Source organism: Pavona decussata, unplaced genomic scaffold (genome assembly GCF_977016875.1).
Source record: "Pavona decussata unplaced genomic scaffold, jaPavDecu1.1 SCAFFOLD_48, whole genome shotgun sequence".
Classification (NCBI taxonomy): Eukaryota; Metazoa; Cnidaria; class Anthozoa; order Scleractinia; family Agariciidae; genus Pavona; species Pavona decussata.
Window position 1 is genome coordinate 2634647 of NW_028145470.1, and position 17085 is coordinate 2651731.

Consider the following 17085-nt stretch of genomic DNA (forward strand, 5'->3'; position numbering starts at 1 on the left):
ATCGTAGCTTTTACATTTCCCCGGTATCCCATTTTGATTGAGTTACTCTATTAACCTTACATTGTAAAGGTTGTGGAGAAATCGAGAAATCCAAAATGACTGATGCAAATTGGCGGTTGTTTAGATACGATGACGCAATTCCTATTGTCAGCGTCCCTTTTTGCCGAAACTCAAGGAAAACGGGTTTGCGCGTACTGTATAGTCGCCAAAACGCAAAATTTACAGAGCAGTTCTTTCCTATTGGCTCTGACTTTGTCAGTGTTGCATGAGAGCAACCTCGTTTCCAAGAGAGGACCCCGGGAACGAGGCTGGCATGCGAGCTGTTGACCTTAACTACTGTGATTGTCACTGTTCAGTTTTTTTGCAATTCTAATTTTCTACATTTGAAGCTCTTTACTCTCTGTAGTCAAACAGCAAGACAACACTTCATTAAGTATTATTTAACTTTATTCTCACATTTCATGATGAGCCGAGTGGTATCGGTATTATTGTACTACACAAGTCAAGATGAATCACCCGAGAAGGTGAAGTATAAATTTTACACAAATTTCTACGATGTAATCAGCTATATGCCCGCTGTTCCAAACGCGATGTACTCCCTTAAATTTAACCAGCTTTTGCGAACAGTAAGAACCAAGAAAACAAAACAACTAAATCCCGTTCTCTAACGATGTGGTTTTCTGATGACTGTCGTGAAATCTCAACCAATCACAAAACGTAGATATCGAAATCAACCAATCAGAGCTTGCAGCAAAAACACACAACGCGTGCCAAGAGCGGGAAAATATGTGCACTTACTCCTGATTGGCTAAAAAAAGCAGAGAGTCTGCTCTGATTGGTTTATAATGTTCAGCAAGAGAAAAAAAAACAAACAAAGTGGAAAGCAATTTTAAAGCTAATTATGAGCGAAAAGAAAGCAAACGAACAAGTTACTTTTGACAGTCAATCAAAAAAGCACTCCAAGCCCAGGTCTAACTCCTTAGAGGACGAACAAACACAAAACGAAAATAAACTAAGTACATTTACTTTTCTGCCTAGCTTGCAGAAGTGTTTACACTAAAAAGCACAACTCCTAAACAGCAAATTTTTAACTACAATTAAAGTTGGTTCTTCCGGTTTACAAACGACTAGGCAATCATTTCCTGTTGTTCTATAAGCCAATACCCACACTTAGAAACTCTCCGATTAGACAAATGGCTTCTGATAGCTTTCTTAGCGAAATAACCATGATGTACTCTTGCATTACAACGCAAAGCAACCTCGACTCTTACTTTCTTTCCTCTCTACTTGGAAGAGCTTGCACAAACGTGTGTTTGCTTCACCTAAATGCGAACTGCAAGTCTTTGACGTAAAATCGAGAAACCATAGTCTTAATGTTATCCTAAGCACGTTTTTCTTAGCAAGAAAACAAACTGCTAACAATAAAAGAATACAAAACATTCTCTGCCGGTTATTATCAGCCATCTTTACCAAAGAACCAACCAATTTTAACACGCTCCATCGTAAAATGAAACTCCTAGATACTGTAAACTGTTTCACAGATATTCAAATTTGTACCCTAGAAATGGTTTGAAATCTCTTTATTTCTTCTCCTCCAGGTTCTTGCTTTTTCTCTTCCCGAAAATTCCACTGCCTCCACGCTTGTCTGCTTTCTTTCCTGGGGAAGAGTCGTCACCGGCGCCCTCCAGAATATTTTTGATCCAAAGGTTCATATCATCCTAAGTTGAGACGAAAAAATTGGTGAGCGCAACAGGATACAGCCAAAATGTCAACAAAAATTTGTAACCTAACCTTCATACAGGGTTCCAAAAGAGTTAAGGTTTCCGGGAATCCAACATCACAGTTCTTTAGAAACTAACCCCTTTATATAAATAAACGTGTTGTTGCTTGTTGTTGTTCAACATTTTTGAGTCTGTAGATTAAATCTTAAATGTCTCCGTTCAAATAAAAGCTAATGAACCCGCACCTTGTTGAAGTACTGTTGCCTGTGTGGGGGTAGGAGGGGGGTTACCTTTTTAGTCTCTGAATATTGTCTTAAGTTGTGGCCTTTCAAATGAAAGCCACTGCAATACCTTTCTATGGCGCTTTTTTTAAATATGACCAAAGCGGTTCTAACTTTTGAACCTGCGAATAGCATTTTAAAGCACTGTACGTCCATGCAAAGTGTAACAAAAAACCTCTAATGAAACTTACTTCATCTTTTGCTTGAAATAGATACTCTTGACCAGCGCTTGTCCTGCGGAAAAGAAATAACAAAACATCCAATCAATAATTACTGTTTCGTGTTTAAGTGAACGCTCCGTCTCGTGTTCAAAGTTAGGGGCGGTATGCTTCATAGTGATGTTTGAGCGAGTTTTGCAATTACACTGAACAAGTGTAATTTTTTTTTCTGGCGATGCAAAAATCATCGATTCAAAGAAACAAACTGTATACTTACTTGAATCTAAACACATTCTTTCTCTTGGTGTAATCGGTGGCTATTTCCGCACCTCCCTCTGCTGTTGGTAGTGAATGAGCAGACTCATGGTCCTGAAACACCAAGGTAAATATGGATTGCTATTACACAACGGTCAACTAGAGACTTTGGTTAAAACTAAAATCAAAGTTGGCACATCCGGGTAATCAGGGAAACTGTAACAGGACCAATTAACTAATCGGAACTAGAAGCCAAAACATGCAACCACTGCCAAACGAGCGCGCAAAAAAAAAAAAAAAAAAAAAACCGGTACAAAACCAGAACCAAGCGCAGGAAACGTCACTGACTGGTTTTGGTCTCGCTTCTGAAGGAATAAAAATCTGTTCGCGGTGATTGTTGAAAGCACATAACGTCTGCCAATTAATTACCCAATTAAATTTGTGATTTTTTGTACCATCTGATTTACTGCTAACTAGCTTCTTCTACAAGCTCTTACTTCCCGAGAACTATTCAACGTAGGTTCTGTTTATGAACCAAAAGCCGAAACAGACTTGATGTCAGAACTCACCACGCGTGCAGTCTTCTGATCTTTGTAGAAGTGGAGGGACATGTCGTGTAGAACAACATAGAATTGCTTCCATTGCCTAATAAGAAAAGAATAACAGCATTTAAAACTTCAGATTCGTGGATTATTGGAAACATTTGCACATCACTTGCACCAAAAAATTAAGAAACGTGGCTGGCTGTTGAACAGACGGGCCTCTTGAAGTCTAAGCATCCGAGAAATTTTAATTACTGTTCAACAAAAAACTAAACACAACAACAACAACAACAGACCAAACGTTGCTGGAGCTTTAAACGATGCAACTATTTGATGACATCAAAAAGCTATACGGTAAATGGTTTAGGGCCACGTTTCGTGTTTGTGTTTTACTAGTCTACGTCAGAAAACACTGATAAACCTGCTCGAGAAAAACTTCGTTTATCTTCGATTCATTTCGTAACTCCTCGGTTAATAAACGAAACAACTTCGGCTTCCAACGAATAAGACCAAGTTACGTTACCTGATTGGCGCCTTTCTGTTCGGGGCATCCATAGTTGGCTTGCGGTAGAGGTACCCTTCCATTCTTCCTTCTGTCACGCTGCCCTCGGTCTCTCCTAAAAACAAGAACAAATTTACTTTTCACTTGTTTATCCTGACTGACTGGCTAAAATGGAAGAATTTTGCGAGGTGGACTTGTTAAATTTTCACATTTACGTAAGCGCTTTCGCCTCCCTCAGTTCTCGCACCTGTTTGGTCAGTGAAGAGGAAATCCACCCAAAAGCGTCAAAAAGATGTCGAAAACTAATACAAAGAAGACTGTTCCATGGCGACGGTTCGGTACGCAAACTAAGTTATTCAATAAGCCCCGGAAGATCTTTTGTGATAAACACACTAAACGTTGCAAGATTTCAGCAACATCACTGACCGGTGATGCTTGTAAAAATAAGGCAAGACTACAATAAAAAAGTAACCAAAAAAGTAAATAAGAATACCGCGAACGGAAACACACATACCTCTCTCTTCTGGTGTAGACTCAACCTAAAGAAAGAATAAAAGAAAAATTATCAACTATGAAATAACATCTAAAACTTTCAACGTCTGATTTCTCCATGAACGTCCAGGACACAACAGCTCGTATAGGAGTGGGTCTGTGCAAGAGACCATTCACATTCAAGCTGTTGACTCGTACTTTCCTGTGGCACTGTTTATTCAGTTTACAAGGTAATTCTGTCCACCAGATTCCAAAGTGTGACTATTCAAATGAAAGCTTCTGAGCAGTACTTTCCTGTGGTGCTGTTTATTATGCTGTTCAAGGTGATTCAGTCTGTAGATGAAATTCTAAAGTGTGACCATTCAAATAAGAGCTACTGAGCAGTACTTTCCTGTGGTAGCAATAACTTGTAAGTCTGTACCTCAAATGCTGGATTGCAACCATTCGGATGAAAGCTCTTCAAGAGTAGCTAAAGATGGTCCTGTACCATTTCGAACTATTTTCCAAAACAAAACTGGCAACCTTTCCGTCACTTAAATCACGGCTGCTTTTTGGACTCAGGTGCTTAAACCTGACATGGGAATGCTGCGTAAGGGAGGGGAGGGTTGGTACACCGCAAAGCTCACTCACCCCAGCAGCTTCAGCTGCGACCACTGCTTCCTCTCTCTCCCTCTCCTCCCTTCTCTTTCTTGCTTCCTCTTCTTCTCGTCTTCTGAGTTCCTCTTCTTCCTGTTTACGGATCCTCTCAAGCTGTTCCTGTCTTTCTCGCTCTTCTCGCTCTATTCTTTCCTTTTCTTCCCGTTCGCGGCGTTCTTGTTCCATCTTGCGGCGTTTTCCTTCGCGAAGTTCGTACTGTAAACAGAAAACAAGCAACACTTTGCTTAGACCTTTTCCTTACTATTTCTCTGTCCCCTGACTAAGTTCTTCAAACAGCTTTAATTTTAAACTGTTTTAGGCTGTTGGTCGGGTGGGGTTTTTTATTATTGCCAACCATAACCCATTCTGAAACGAAGAATCCCCTCCAATATGAACCAACCTGGAAATAAACGTTTTGAACGAATATGCTAAAGCCTCCTTATATTCAGAATTGTATGGCGTCCAACACGTTCAAGATCAGTACAACAAGATCTTAATGTTTTTCGAAACGTTCAAACATAGTTATGTAATTCTTCGTTCAACGGTCTTTACATGCAAACTCTTAATATCCATACCGTTGTCAGACGCTCCAGGGCGAGAAATCTTTCTTCCTGTGTGTTCACAAGCTTCTCAAAGTTGCTGTGTTTCTCAAGGAGTTGTTCCACTTCATTGAGATCGACCTGTAAACAAATAAACAAATTAAAATTACATCTCAGCCACGTACTTACCAAAGAAAAGCCAACAATGAAACAAGAGTGTCACGTAAAAAGGAGAACGATTTCTTCACAGCTTGCCTTCAAACAATTTCCTTTAAGTCGTCGGACATTTTCGTAAAACGAAGATCGAGCCGACTTACCCCGAGGTTCTCATTCTTCAGGTACGGTTCCTGAGCGATCATCCACCCTTCAGCCATGTGAGCATCACGTGCAAACTGCATGACTTCGAGGACTGTGGACCAAAAGGACACATGAATTACTCTTATGTCAATACTCGGCGTTTTAAAGGAAACGTATGGAGCGAACATCTTATAAACGCTTCTGTCTTAGAAGGCGACGCTTTCCTTACCTAACTGCAGATGCTCCCATCGTTTGTCCCATTCAAGTGACAGCTCGTCTTTGTGTCTGTTTAACATGTCCAGTTTCTCGTTGATCTATAATCGATAAGACGTAACAAACTTCACCTTGTGTTTTGATTGAACTAACGTTAAGTTTCGAAAGTAAGAATAAGACTTCGGTGTTCTCTAAAAGATCCCAGCACATTTGTGTTCACGGATGCCGCCCATCTTGGACAAACAGAAAATTAAGCGTCGATTTCTGGAGTCGAGATAACACAGTTTAGTTGTCAACTGAACACAAAAATTCTGCACTTCCAACGTTTTCAAGATTAGAACACAATCCTGAGTAAAGTTTCTTTCCTATTTCCAAGGGTGATAGCACTAGATCAGAGTTTACATGATTCTGGAGAGGATCTTTTTTTGAATAATATTGGAGGAGGGGGGGGGGGGGATGCTGTACCATTTTCACCGTCTTACATGGTTGGTTGAGAGAACAAAAGAACGAACAATAGTAAAATGATCCCAACCCTAAAAATCAATGCAGCTGCAAGTTATCAGGGTCCAGTGAAAATAGAGCTTTTGAAAGGTGCAAGTCTGCTTTGTTAGGGTAGCACATTATACACCCTCAAGGGCTGTTTACATGTACAGACCCTACTTTAAACAAGACTGAGAATCGCGTCAACATTTTACCTCAGGAGTGGCGTAATGATCTCTGGCGATCAAATCTTTTCCCATTTTTACCACGTCTTCAAAGCTGTCTTCACGCGCATCGATCTCAACTTTTCGGTTTTGATGTTGCTCCATTAGAACTTCTACTCCGGGTACATCCCTAAAGGAAGCAAATAAATTAATAAATAAATGAAAATACAACGACTAAAATGAACTAACTGCAACAAGAGATGACGAGATTGACGAAAGTAGCTGACAATAAACAAAAGTAGACGAGTGTTGACGATAGTAAACGAGGGTTGGCGAAAATTGACGATAGCCGACGAGAATTGAAGAGAAGGCACAAGAGTTGGCGAGAACATGCGGGAATGCAAGAGAGTAGTGCAGAATTGACGACAGTTGACAAGCAATGATGAAAGCAGAGGAACATGGACGCGTTTTGGCGAGAACAAAAGTGATCAAGAATTGACTACCTTTCCCATTTAATCTTGTACTAGTTAACAAAGACTTTACTTAAACTTTTACTGAAATAATTGCAACTTAACTTTCACTAATTACTTGCAATGGAGGGGAGCCGTGCTTACAAAACTGTATTAGTTGCGGCTTTGAAAGCAGCTATCGTGTCTGCTTGTGCTATACTCACTTTGCTTTCTCATAGGTCAATATCTGTTTCAGCATGTCATTCATCCACAACATCTGATCCTGAACAGCCAATAGGAATCTATACAAGTCGTCCGCATCGTGCAGTCGCTCAGTTCGTTGTTTTACGCGCCAATTCAGTCGCTTCCACGCGTCTACCACTTCATCTTCCTTGGCCTGAATTTCTTTGGCTTTGTCGCCAGCATAGGCACCCTGGAGACGATTAGCTTCCTCTTGGACCGCGACGACCTGGTAACGAAAACAAGGTAAAAATGTCACATGACTGCTGCAATAGATGGAAATTGCTGACTTCTGGCAGCTCGCGCAGTGTACCTTAAACTGGGGTAGCTTGTCACAACCAACAGGTCCAAACAAAGTGTGAAAGTTTTGTTCGTGTTGTTTTGTTTTTCTTGTTGTTTTAGTCGGGTTTTTTTCTCTGGATGCAAAATCTGAAAGAATTCCTTTAACATATGGAACGGTAAAAAACGCAAAAAGCCCTGACAATTGCAAACAAAAGGTACAAGGATTCTTTACGAAAACCAACAGGAAGCAGACTAAGGGTGAAAAACTTTGCCACGAGAACTGAAACCGAATGAATATTCTTTAGTCATACCGTATCACGACCACCCAGAGGGTTAGCAAGAAGCGGGAAAATTTTCACACCTCCAACAAAACACAGTGTGGGTGTAATGAAATGTTCTTCACCTTTGGGGAACATTTTACCTAAAATTTCCTACCCTGATCAAACCCAAGACGAGAAAAGCTGAGCTGAGCCAGGGTTTAACAAAGGGGTGTGGTTACCAGAAGTGTAAGAAGATGTGAATATGTCCTACCTGATTACCAAGTGGCGCCAAATCCGCTTCAAAACCTTGGTGAACAACTTGGAGCTGGTGTAAGCTGTTGAGATCGCGTCCCAGATCGTCTGTAAGAAGGTTTTCTTTCTCTTGGATCATCGTTAGGACTTCCTTGGCATCGTAGAAGAACTTGTGAAGTTCGCGAGCGGCTTCTAGCATCTAAACAGAAAGAGCAAGACACATTCCTGTTAACCGCAACAAAATTTTTTTGGTTAACCACATATTTGAGTTTCAAACAAAATAATCTATAACTGACACTCGACTCTGAAGATGACTTCCGCTCAGGTTGTCGAAACGTCACTTAATGTCACCACAAACAGTCCTTCTTAGGACTACACTCACCCGGATGATCATGATTTACGTACTTGTAAAATAATCTATCCAACCATGAATACGTTTCGTTAGCCTGAACTTTGTTTAGCATTGCAAAGAAAGAGAAAAACAACTGACAAAAATAGACGACTGACAAGTTAAACAAAATTTAATTCCTGCTAATTGCCGATAAAAAATCATGCTTGGTTAATGAGACAGCTCAAAACCACTCACAAACTCATATTACAGGTAATAGAGATATTTACAATCGCGTTTACAGCAAACGCGCGATTCGCGTTTTTGTTTTCTTGAAAAAATCAGTACACAGATGAGAATAGTGTAAAATAATTCTGACCCTTGATGCTAAGGCAAAACTACTCAAATGTACTGAGAAACTGAAAACAGCGAGCGGCAAATTTAGGGTAAACATGGTCACGTGGTCATATCTGCTATCTAACGTTTGCCGTAAAACGTAATTCAAAATCTATCTTTTTCTGTTACATCTTCAATTCCAACACCACCATTGACAACAACAACAGCAATATCTGCTTACCTTAGTCCTTGTTTCAATGAGTTCCAAAAGGTCGGCCCAGGACTCGTTTATTTGATCTTTCCACTCGGCGATAGTCGCAGCATCAGAGTGACCTGTGCCAATCAGCTGGTCGCACACCGCGTTCGTGGCCGCCACGCGCTCTGAACCCGTGTTTGTGGTATCTCGCGCGAACTCGCGGAATTTCTCAATGAGCAACTGTAATAAGTAAAAGACAACAAAGACAATGTTATGATGTTTTTTTTTAAAAGGTACCACAGAGAAATCAAGAGCAGTGTGATAACGAAAAAACACTTCTGATAAAAGAGGATGACCTTTCGCTCCGAAAACCAATTGTCATTTTGCGCATATTCCCATCAGAATTTTGTATTTTCTCCTTCTTCCTTCTTTTCGTTTGCCTTGTTTCTTTTTTCCTTGTCAGTTCAAAGACAACTTTTGCTTTGTAAGGGAAGGGTAATAAAGGGTGAGGTTTATTACACGTTTACTTAGACTGAATGAGGACAGCTGAACACACGCGATAAGAATATACACAACTGACAAGACATCACATATAGTATATGTATTCATACACATACGAGAACTGACCAAGGGGAAACCACAATGATCGACAGAAATAGTTGCTATAGATTGTTAACCGCCCTGCTGTTCGCTCTAATTATCTTATTCCTCAAAAGTATATAACCATCGTCAACATCCACCCCCCCCCCCCCCCATTGCAATGTTGTTCTACAACATTGTACGGGGAAAGTGGGAGAGGGGGGGGGATATTTGAGTGAATAGGGTGTAATTTCCATGTTATGTAGCGTAAAATAGTAGTTCAAAACGCATGTAGAAGCATTTTTGTCGCTCACTGTAGGAACGTACTCTATGGTCCCGAACTCCACAATATACAAGAAAGATAACGTTACACCACATGGAAAGATAAAACAACAGAAAATGTCAGCATTGTTGAAGAGCAAAAAAAAAACACACCAGCCACCCACAAGTTGTGTTAGAGGCTAGAGAATAAAATTTACCTCGACTTGAGCTAGATCTTGCCCTATATCCTGAGAGCCTGCCACAATTTCTTTCTCTGCAATCCACTGCTCCAAGTCATCAATTTCGCCCTGTAGTTGGTACAGTTTGAGCGTCTCATCTAGCTTGCCTCGCCTCTCTTCAGCCAAGTCTTTGAGTCCTTCGTATAGTTTGTCTACTTGGGCTTGGCGGATCTTGACTGTCTCGCTGGAAAATAGCAAGTGATGCATTAAAAAATAAAGAATACACTTTATTACAAACGTTGTAGCCAATGTTTAAAACTTGGTGATGTGAATAAAGGATTTGTTGCTTATTTAATAGAAAAACTCGGAAAATCGCCCAAGTTTGAAGATCACTATGTAATTAGTAAATTCAGGGGAGGAGGTAAGATTTAGGTTAAGGTTTAAGGTTAAGATGAACATGTAGACAAGAGAGTTAACTTGGCTGTTATTTTACGAAAAAGGCGGTTGAGATGTTGAAGACAATGGGGCAAAATTGTGTTCACAGACGGTCCATTTGTCTGTTGCCTGGCCCTGAGTAATCCATCATTATTAAATCATGACATGACCAAAATAACACGGTTTAATAAAAAGTGACAGACTGTCTTGTTTAATTTCAACAGCTTTTGCAACTTTAACATTTATAACTTAGCAGTTTGTCATCATGAAACTCAATTAAGCAGAACATTTCTATCAGAGGGATAACAATCCAAACAAAAATATTCGTCTTGTTACACGAATTCAATTTTCACTGAAACAATCAAACCTATAATTTTCAGAGAGGGGTGGGTAGAGAGGTCAAGATTAACATTCCTCTAGGATGGGGTAACATCATTTTACCTCTCTGGGTGTTCACTGTCCACCAAAGCCTTCGCTGTGTCTCCCAGCTCATTAACAGTCTCAGAGTAATCAGCAATGGCTGCTTCTAATGTCTCGTGTTTCTTCAACATCGCACTCGCACTGGCCTCGTCCTTCCCTCGTTCGTCACCCATCATGTTCAGTTCTTGTTCGCTCATCCACGCTTCGGCTTCTGAAGCATCGTAGTAGTACTAAACAAGTAAACATTCATCATTAAACCTTTCTCTTTCCCTGCGCGTATCTCCTTTGCGGGGGGCAATTTTCACACGTGCTCGCTTGGCTATCCCTAACAGAAGTAAGGGATTGGCTTATTGCTTATAACGTCAACTCTCTTTGTGAACTGCTTCACCATTCTTAAAATCACCAAATCTTAAAATTTGTTTGAAAAATTTGGCGAGAGCTATTAAAGACCGGTCACTATACATCTTAGCGAAGTTTCAGTGCTTGTCCTTAAAGTAGTGAAACTTTATGCTTCTTCCATACAAAAATGTTACATGCCTTGTTGCGCACAAAATTTTTGGTGTCTACACACGGTGAATTTAAGAAGATAGACTTTGTATATTATTATAGGGTTTTATCAGCTCAGTTGATAATGCAGTTTGGCCTCTGAAAAGAAATTCGGGACCTGATGTTTTGACCGTTAGCCCTTCGTTAGCGAGATCTAACAAAGGGCTAACGCTTAAAACGTCAGCACTCAAATCTCTTCCAGTGCCAAAATAAACTTATCAACTCTGTTGATAAACCAAACATTAATTTCCACTGCCAGCCGACAAAGGACCACAGTGAGTTTGTTTAGAATCTAACCCCTTATCAAATATCTACTTTGCATATCACATCCTATTTGAGTGGAGTCTTGTTTAAGAAAAAAGCTTATTTCTAGTACAAAACTAAAACAAAAATAACACAAAGCTGGTTTCAATTTGGGATAGCCCACGTGCATTGAAATCAACTAGCCTTGCAAACAGCATGTCGGTGAGCAACACAAATGTTTCAAAAACCAGTCAAACCTGTTTAGCCTGCAGTGACAGGTCTAGCTGAGCCTTGTAATCATCTGACAGTTTCTTGAGATTGTCGTATTTCTCTTGCAGGTCTTGGGTTCTGAAAGCGACTTGGTCAGACTCTGGGTGACCACACTCAACCAGTTCTTGTCCTCGTTGGCAGATGCGATCTTTCTGAGCCTCGTGAATATCGATTTCAGCACAAAGAGTCTGTGAAAATGAGATATTACAGCTGTTATGTTATGACCATTCAAATGAAAGCTACTAAGGAGCACTTTCCTGTGGTGCTGTTTATTATGCTGTACAAAATGGTTGTAACTTTTGAGTCTGTGGATGAAATCCTACAGTGTGACCATTCAAATGAAAGCTACTGAGCAGTTCTTTCCTGTGGTGCTGTTTATTATGCTGTACAAAATGGTTGTAACTTTTGAGTCTGTGGATGAAATCCTAAAGTGTGGCCATTCAAATGAAAGCTACTGAGCAATTCTTTCCTGTGGTGCTGTTTATTGTGCTGTACAATGTGGTTCTACCTTTCAAGTCTGTGGTTTAATCCTTATGTTTGACCATTCAAATGAAAGTTGTTGAGCAAAACTTATCTGTGGTGCTGTTTATTACGCTGTTAGTACTTTGCATTGGTGATTATTGCCCTCACTATCTCCAAATATAAAATTTCTGATTTATCTCAACATCACCCAATGGAACTTCCTGGACACATAGGTTAAGAGGAAAAATCTATTCCTTTGACATCTGATAAGTAAACTTTTTACCTGAAGTTTCTTCTGTAATTTCTGCACTTCAAACAAATTGTTGCCATAGTTTGTTGATTGGAGCATGGGTTCCTTCTCTTTAATCCAGTCCTAAAACAGAAAAAAAAAAAAAAGAAAACAAACCCATTTAGAACAAAGAGAAAGAAAGGCGACAAGTGTCACCATAGTTTAACGAAAGTACACTCGCGTAGCAGCATGTGAATTATCCCTACCTCCTCATCATCCACATCTCTGTTGAACTGGAAGTAGTTTAGAGAACGTTCTATATCCACACCCTTCTCAGACAATGGGGCAGCCATTGCATCAACCCTACAACAAAGAGAGTGTGGCTATTAATGAGAAACCTTCACTAGAAGCTGTATTAGTAAGGTCTGTTCCTTTTGCCAAAGGTACGAGGTCAGAAGCCTTTTAGGCCTATAGTGCTATTTACATTGCTATTTGCTGTGTTTAGCTCAGATTTTGCATCCTGCTTGTGGCTTTCAATTCCTACAGGGAACAATGCCCCAATGTTGTTTCTGCTGCTTTGCGCTAGGTCAGAATGTCATAGGTTTGACATGTGAGTATGCACTCACTGAAAAAAAGCTTCTATCATTTCTGTCATATGTTACAAGAAAATGTGTTCTACAATAAATGAGCAACAAACCTCTCCTCCATAACAATACGAGTCTCCTCCACAGCATTGGGATCAAAATGGCCAGCATCAACAAGATCTTTAGCTGCGCTGTTTAGTTGCTGCATTCTTTGTCGCCTGGTCTCAATTTCTTTTTCCATCATCTGCAAAATATCAACAAAGATACACGACATTAGAAAATTAAAATGGCTATAAACATGTAACATGTAATCTGGATGGTTTGCAAGGGTTGTAACCCTTCAAATGAAAGCTACTGGTGATGCTGTTTATTGTGCTTTTACAAGGTGATTCTAACTTTTGAGTTTATGTTTTTAAATCCTGAAGGGTGACCATTGATTAAAAGTTACTGAGCACTACTTTCCTGTTGTGCTGTTTATTATGCTGTGCAAGGTGGTTCTACCTTTTGAGTCTGCGGATGAAATCCTAAAGTGTGACCATTGAAATAAAAGCTACTGAGCAGTACTTTCCTATGGTGCTGTTGATTACGTTGTACTGAGTGATACTAACTTTAGATTCTGTGGATGAAATCCTAAAATTTGACCTTTTAAGGTTAACTCTAGGTTCATTCCAATCTAACAGATGAAGCACCTTCCGATTACATCACAAAATTCTCCAAAACCTACGCCAAATAACGCTATTCAAAGAAAAAACTCTATGCTACTCTTTGTTCTCGTTTACTTTGCACATTGTTGTCAATTGATTTTCTTGCTGAGCAATAGTACCTTGTGTTTCTGGTAAAGCCTTGTGGCTGTTGTCAAATCAGTTGCCTTCTCATGGGTAACAACAGTTTGTTCAATTTCAGTGAACCACTGTTGTATGTTCTGCACTCCAGTGTTGAACTCTTCCTGTTTCTGTGCGTCGCCCAACTTGGTTCCCTTTTGTGAGGATGCATCTGCCAGCTCCTGCCACTTCACATTCAGTTTCTCTAGGCGTTCCTCTATTTCCGGCTTGTTTTCTGGTTTTTCATCTGCAATGCTGTTTCCAGTCTGCCAGATAGAAAGATAAAAATGATATCATTGTCATTCCCAAGCTAGAACTTTGCAATGGCAAGGAAATCTCTTGCCATTATTAATTTCAAAAAATTGCAAATGATGTGCAAGTTACATGACCATGAATGCCTGTACAAAGTGGTTCTAATTTTTGCATCTGTGGATAAAACAATAAACTGTGACATTCAAAAGAAAACTACTGCACACTACTGTGTTTATTATGCTGTACAAGGTGGTTCTACCTTAAGAATCTGTCGATGAAATCCTGAAGTGAGACCGTGGTATTACTTTACAATAATCTTATTATCTTGTGAAATTGTGCCGAATATTGCCTGATTCTTAGGCTTAGAGGCTAAAGACCGAGTTGGCTAAAATCAGCCGATATTCTCCAAGATTTAGCAGGATAATTATTGTTTTATTGTTCAACATATTGACAACAAAGCACTGTTTTAATGCAGAATTGCTGGAGATGGTCTTTGCTTGTTACATTCTTCTCCCCAACAAATGAAATTAGGTCTGTTATATGGTGTGGCCTAGTGGTTAGGGCACCAGACTTAAAATCCAGAGACTTCAGGTTCAAGTCTCGCTCTGGCCACTTGGATTTGTTTCATGGTAGCCCTGTTTTCAAATCAAAGGTTGTGTTTTGAAAATAGCCAACTGGTTTGCCTTCCGCCAGTTAAAGTTTTTAACATAATGTTATGCTCAGTTTGTATATTTATGCCACTTATTTATAGTGTCCCCAATTGGCACTACAGCGCTAAATACTCCGACACTTAAATAATTTCATTTGTTTTTTATTTATTGCAAAAGATCTGTTGTGTACAGCAGACATGAGGCTGGGGTATGGGCATCAAACAAAACAAACATGGCAAACAAACCTCACAGATGTTATTCAGTCTCTCCTTGTTGGCCAGGATTTCAGCTTCAAATGTTTTGTGCTTCTTAACTTTACCCTGAATGTTGCTCAAGTCTCGGTAAGTTTCCTCTGAAGCGATCAACAGACGCTCATTCAACCAGTCATACATCTAAGGGGGAAATGAAGAAAAAAATTAAACATAGCAGACATGTGACTGCTGTAAATGTATTGCATGGAAATCATTGAAGGGACACCATTGGGACCAGAAAAAGAGTCTGTATGTCCTTGCTAAGTGGGTTAATTTTAAGGAAAATGTTTGGAGCAGGACCAAGAAAACTCTCCATAATAGCAAGAGTCTGCCGGTAAAGAGGGGGTTGCACTGTATTCAGTTCTCATTGAAAGGACTTCTCCATTTCATGCTATCCAGTATTATTTTTCTAAAATTTAATCTCACAACTGGAAATTTGATTTTAGCTTGACATAACACCACATTGCTGAAATGCAACTCGGAAATTGTACATATGGCCTAGAGGTCAACTCCTGTGCCGATGTCTTTGACTTCCCAAAGATGCCTCTGTTTAGGTCGCATGTTTATTTTTTTTTCTGGGATCTGACCTCTTGCAGGTGGACACCAATGACTACCTTAGCTCTTTGGGTGCCTTTAACACCAATAATAAATTCAAATGAATGTTCATTTTTGCTTAACTATGAGAGAATGATGTATTATTCAGTAATGACACATGCAGCTCGGAAAAAGAAATTCCGACCGGGCTTACTATATTACAACACATTTCCTTTCATTGCACATATGATTCTCTTTTTGCTCTCCAAACTTTTCTTACCACATAATGTATTTTTTGGAGGATTAAATCATACATCACGACAAGTTCATGGCTCAAGACTAACAGTAGGCAACAGGCCACAGACTGGTAAAAATACATTTCAGCTATAAAGTTTTGCTCTTGCACCACAGGCGGCCCAAGCGCGAAATAAGGAAATAAATGACACGTACGCGAACGTGACTCTTGCTTTCGAGGGGTGTTGTGTTACAAAGATTCGATTTACAAAGGTTTGTATGGGAAATTTTACGGGTTTGATTTAAATACCTAAAATTTAATGTTCTGTGAATAAAACTGCCTTACCTTGCATCCGTGTTGTACTCTTTGTTGTTTCCCTGCGTTTGAGGCCTTTTTGAAGCGTTTTTCTAGTGGATCACCACCGCCAGCGCTAACTCGCTGAAAACGCTTCAAAAAGGCCTCAAGAAAAACGCTTCAAAAAGGCCTCAAACGCAGGGAAACAACAAAGAGTACAACACGGATGCAAGGTAAGGCAGTTTTATTCACAGAACATTAAATTTTAGGTATTTAAATCAAACCCGTAAAATTTCCCATACAAACCTTGTAAATCGAATCTTTGTAACGCAACACCCCTCGAAGGCAAGAGTCACGTTCCTGTACGTGTCATTTATTCCTCTTATTTCGCGCTTGGGCCGCCTGTGCTTGCACTAGCAATTTTGGCTGGTAAAAATTGTAAAGCACTGCAATGTCTAACAAAAATGCAAATTATTGACGTGAATCAAGAGAAGAGAAACTAATATTATTAAAACAAAGACTGTTGGCCAATTTCATAGCCTTCACTGCTTTCATTAAAACAATAAACTTGTTCAAACAGCTAAAAAGGAAACTTTGGAGTTTTCCTGTTACAAAAGCAACCCACCACATGAAAGTGAAAAGTTTGTTTTGGCTGGTATAATAAGACCAGTTTCTAGCCACTGAGATGGTGAGCTGAAAAGTTAGTTTTGACCCCTGAATTCACTTCATTTTAACATTTTACAATCTGGCACTCCACACTTGGGTTCCTATTGATGCTTCAAGGAGAAAATTATCTGTGGCTAAGAAAAAAACTTACATCCTCTGCATCTTGGATGAACTGTTGCAACTCCAAGGCATCCCTTAGCCTCTTAAGAGCAGCTGCCATCTTCTCGTGGTTGGCAATTCTCCTGCAGGAAGTTAATAAGAAAATATCCATGAGAGGAAGGTTTTGACTTGCAACATAAGCACAGGCATAAAATTTTAAGAGGACAGCCTTGGCCAAGTTCTTTACTTGGGTGCTTTACCTTAAGATAGAAGAAATAATTGGATGGCACTTTGCACAGGTTTGTGTAGGAGATCATGGAATGCCTGTGCTAAAGTGACAAAGGGTACGAACAAACGTTGAAGGGTCACTTTACTCTTATGTGCCTGGAGCACAAATAAGTCACAACTGATAATGATGGAGTGGGTCAGTTATGAAGCCGTAGTGGTAATGT

The 17085-nt window shown here is 39.8% G+C and overlaps 1 protein-coding gene across 4 annotated transcripts in view; it reads right to left on the reverse strand.

The window, feature by feature from the left end:
* Positions 1–429: 429 nt before the first annotated feature.
* LOC146481761 (spectrin beta chain, non-erythrocytic 1-like) overlaps positions 430–17085 on the reverse strand; it is a 44285-nt gene continuing 27629 nt past the window's right edge. For 3 of the 4 annotated variants that reach the window (XM_085107813.1, XM_085107816.1, XM_085107815.1), the window contains exons 33-54: positions 16686–16776; positions 14800–14946; positions 13655–13918; positions 12945–13075; positions 12514–12610; positions 12302–12391; positions 11544–11744; positions 10519–10727; positions 9682–9886; positions 8669–8863; positions 7783–7962; positions 6954–7198; positions 6332–6470; positions 5653–5737; positions 5444–5535; positions 5163–5267; positions 4578–4803; positions 3481–3595; positions 2985–3060; positions 2438–2529; positions 2194–2236; positions 430–1718 (exon numbers count right to left, since the gene is read on the reverse strand). In XM_085107813.1, coding sequence (XP_084963939.1) covers positions 1581–1718; positions 2194–2236; positions 2438–2529; positions 2985–3060; positions 3481–3595; positions 4578–4803; positions 5163–5267; positions 5444–5535; positions 5653–5737; positions 6332–6470; positions 6954–7198; positions 7783–7962; positions 8669–8863; positions 9682–9886; positions 10519–10727; positions 11544–11744; positions 12302–12391; positions 12514–12610; positions 12945–13075; positions 13655–13918; positions 14800–14946; positions 16686–16776 — 3166 coding nt within the window. In that variant the 3' untranslated portion in view covers positions 430–1580. Of the gene's footprint in view, positions 1719–2193; positions 2237–2437; positions 2530–2984; positions 3061–3480; positions 3596–3973; positions 3999–4577; positions 4804–5162; positions 5268–5443; positions 5536–5652; positions 5738–6331; positions 6471–6953; positions 7199–7782; positions 7963–8668; positions 8864–9681; positions 9887–10518; positions 10728–11543; positions 11745–12301; positions 12392–12513; positions 12611–12944; positions 13076–13654; positions 13919–14799; positions 14947–16685; positions 16777–17085 lie in introns of all 4 variants that reach the window. The other variant, XM_085107814.1, reaches the window with a different exon arrangement.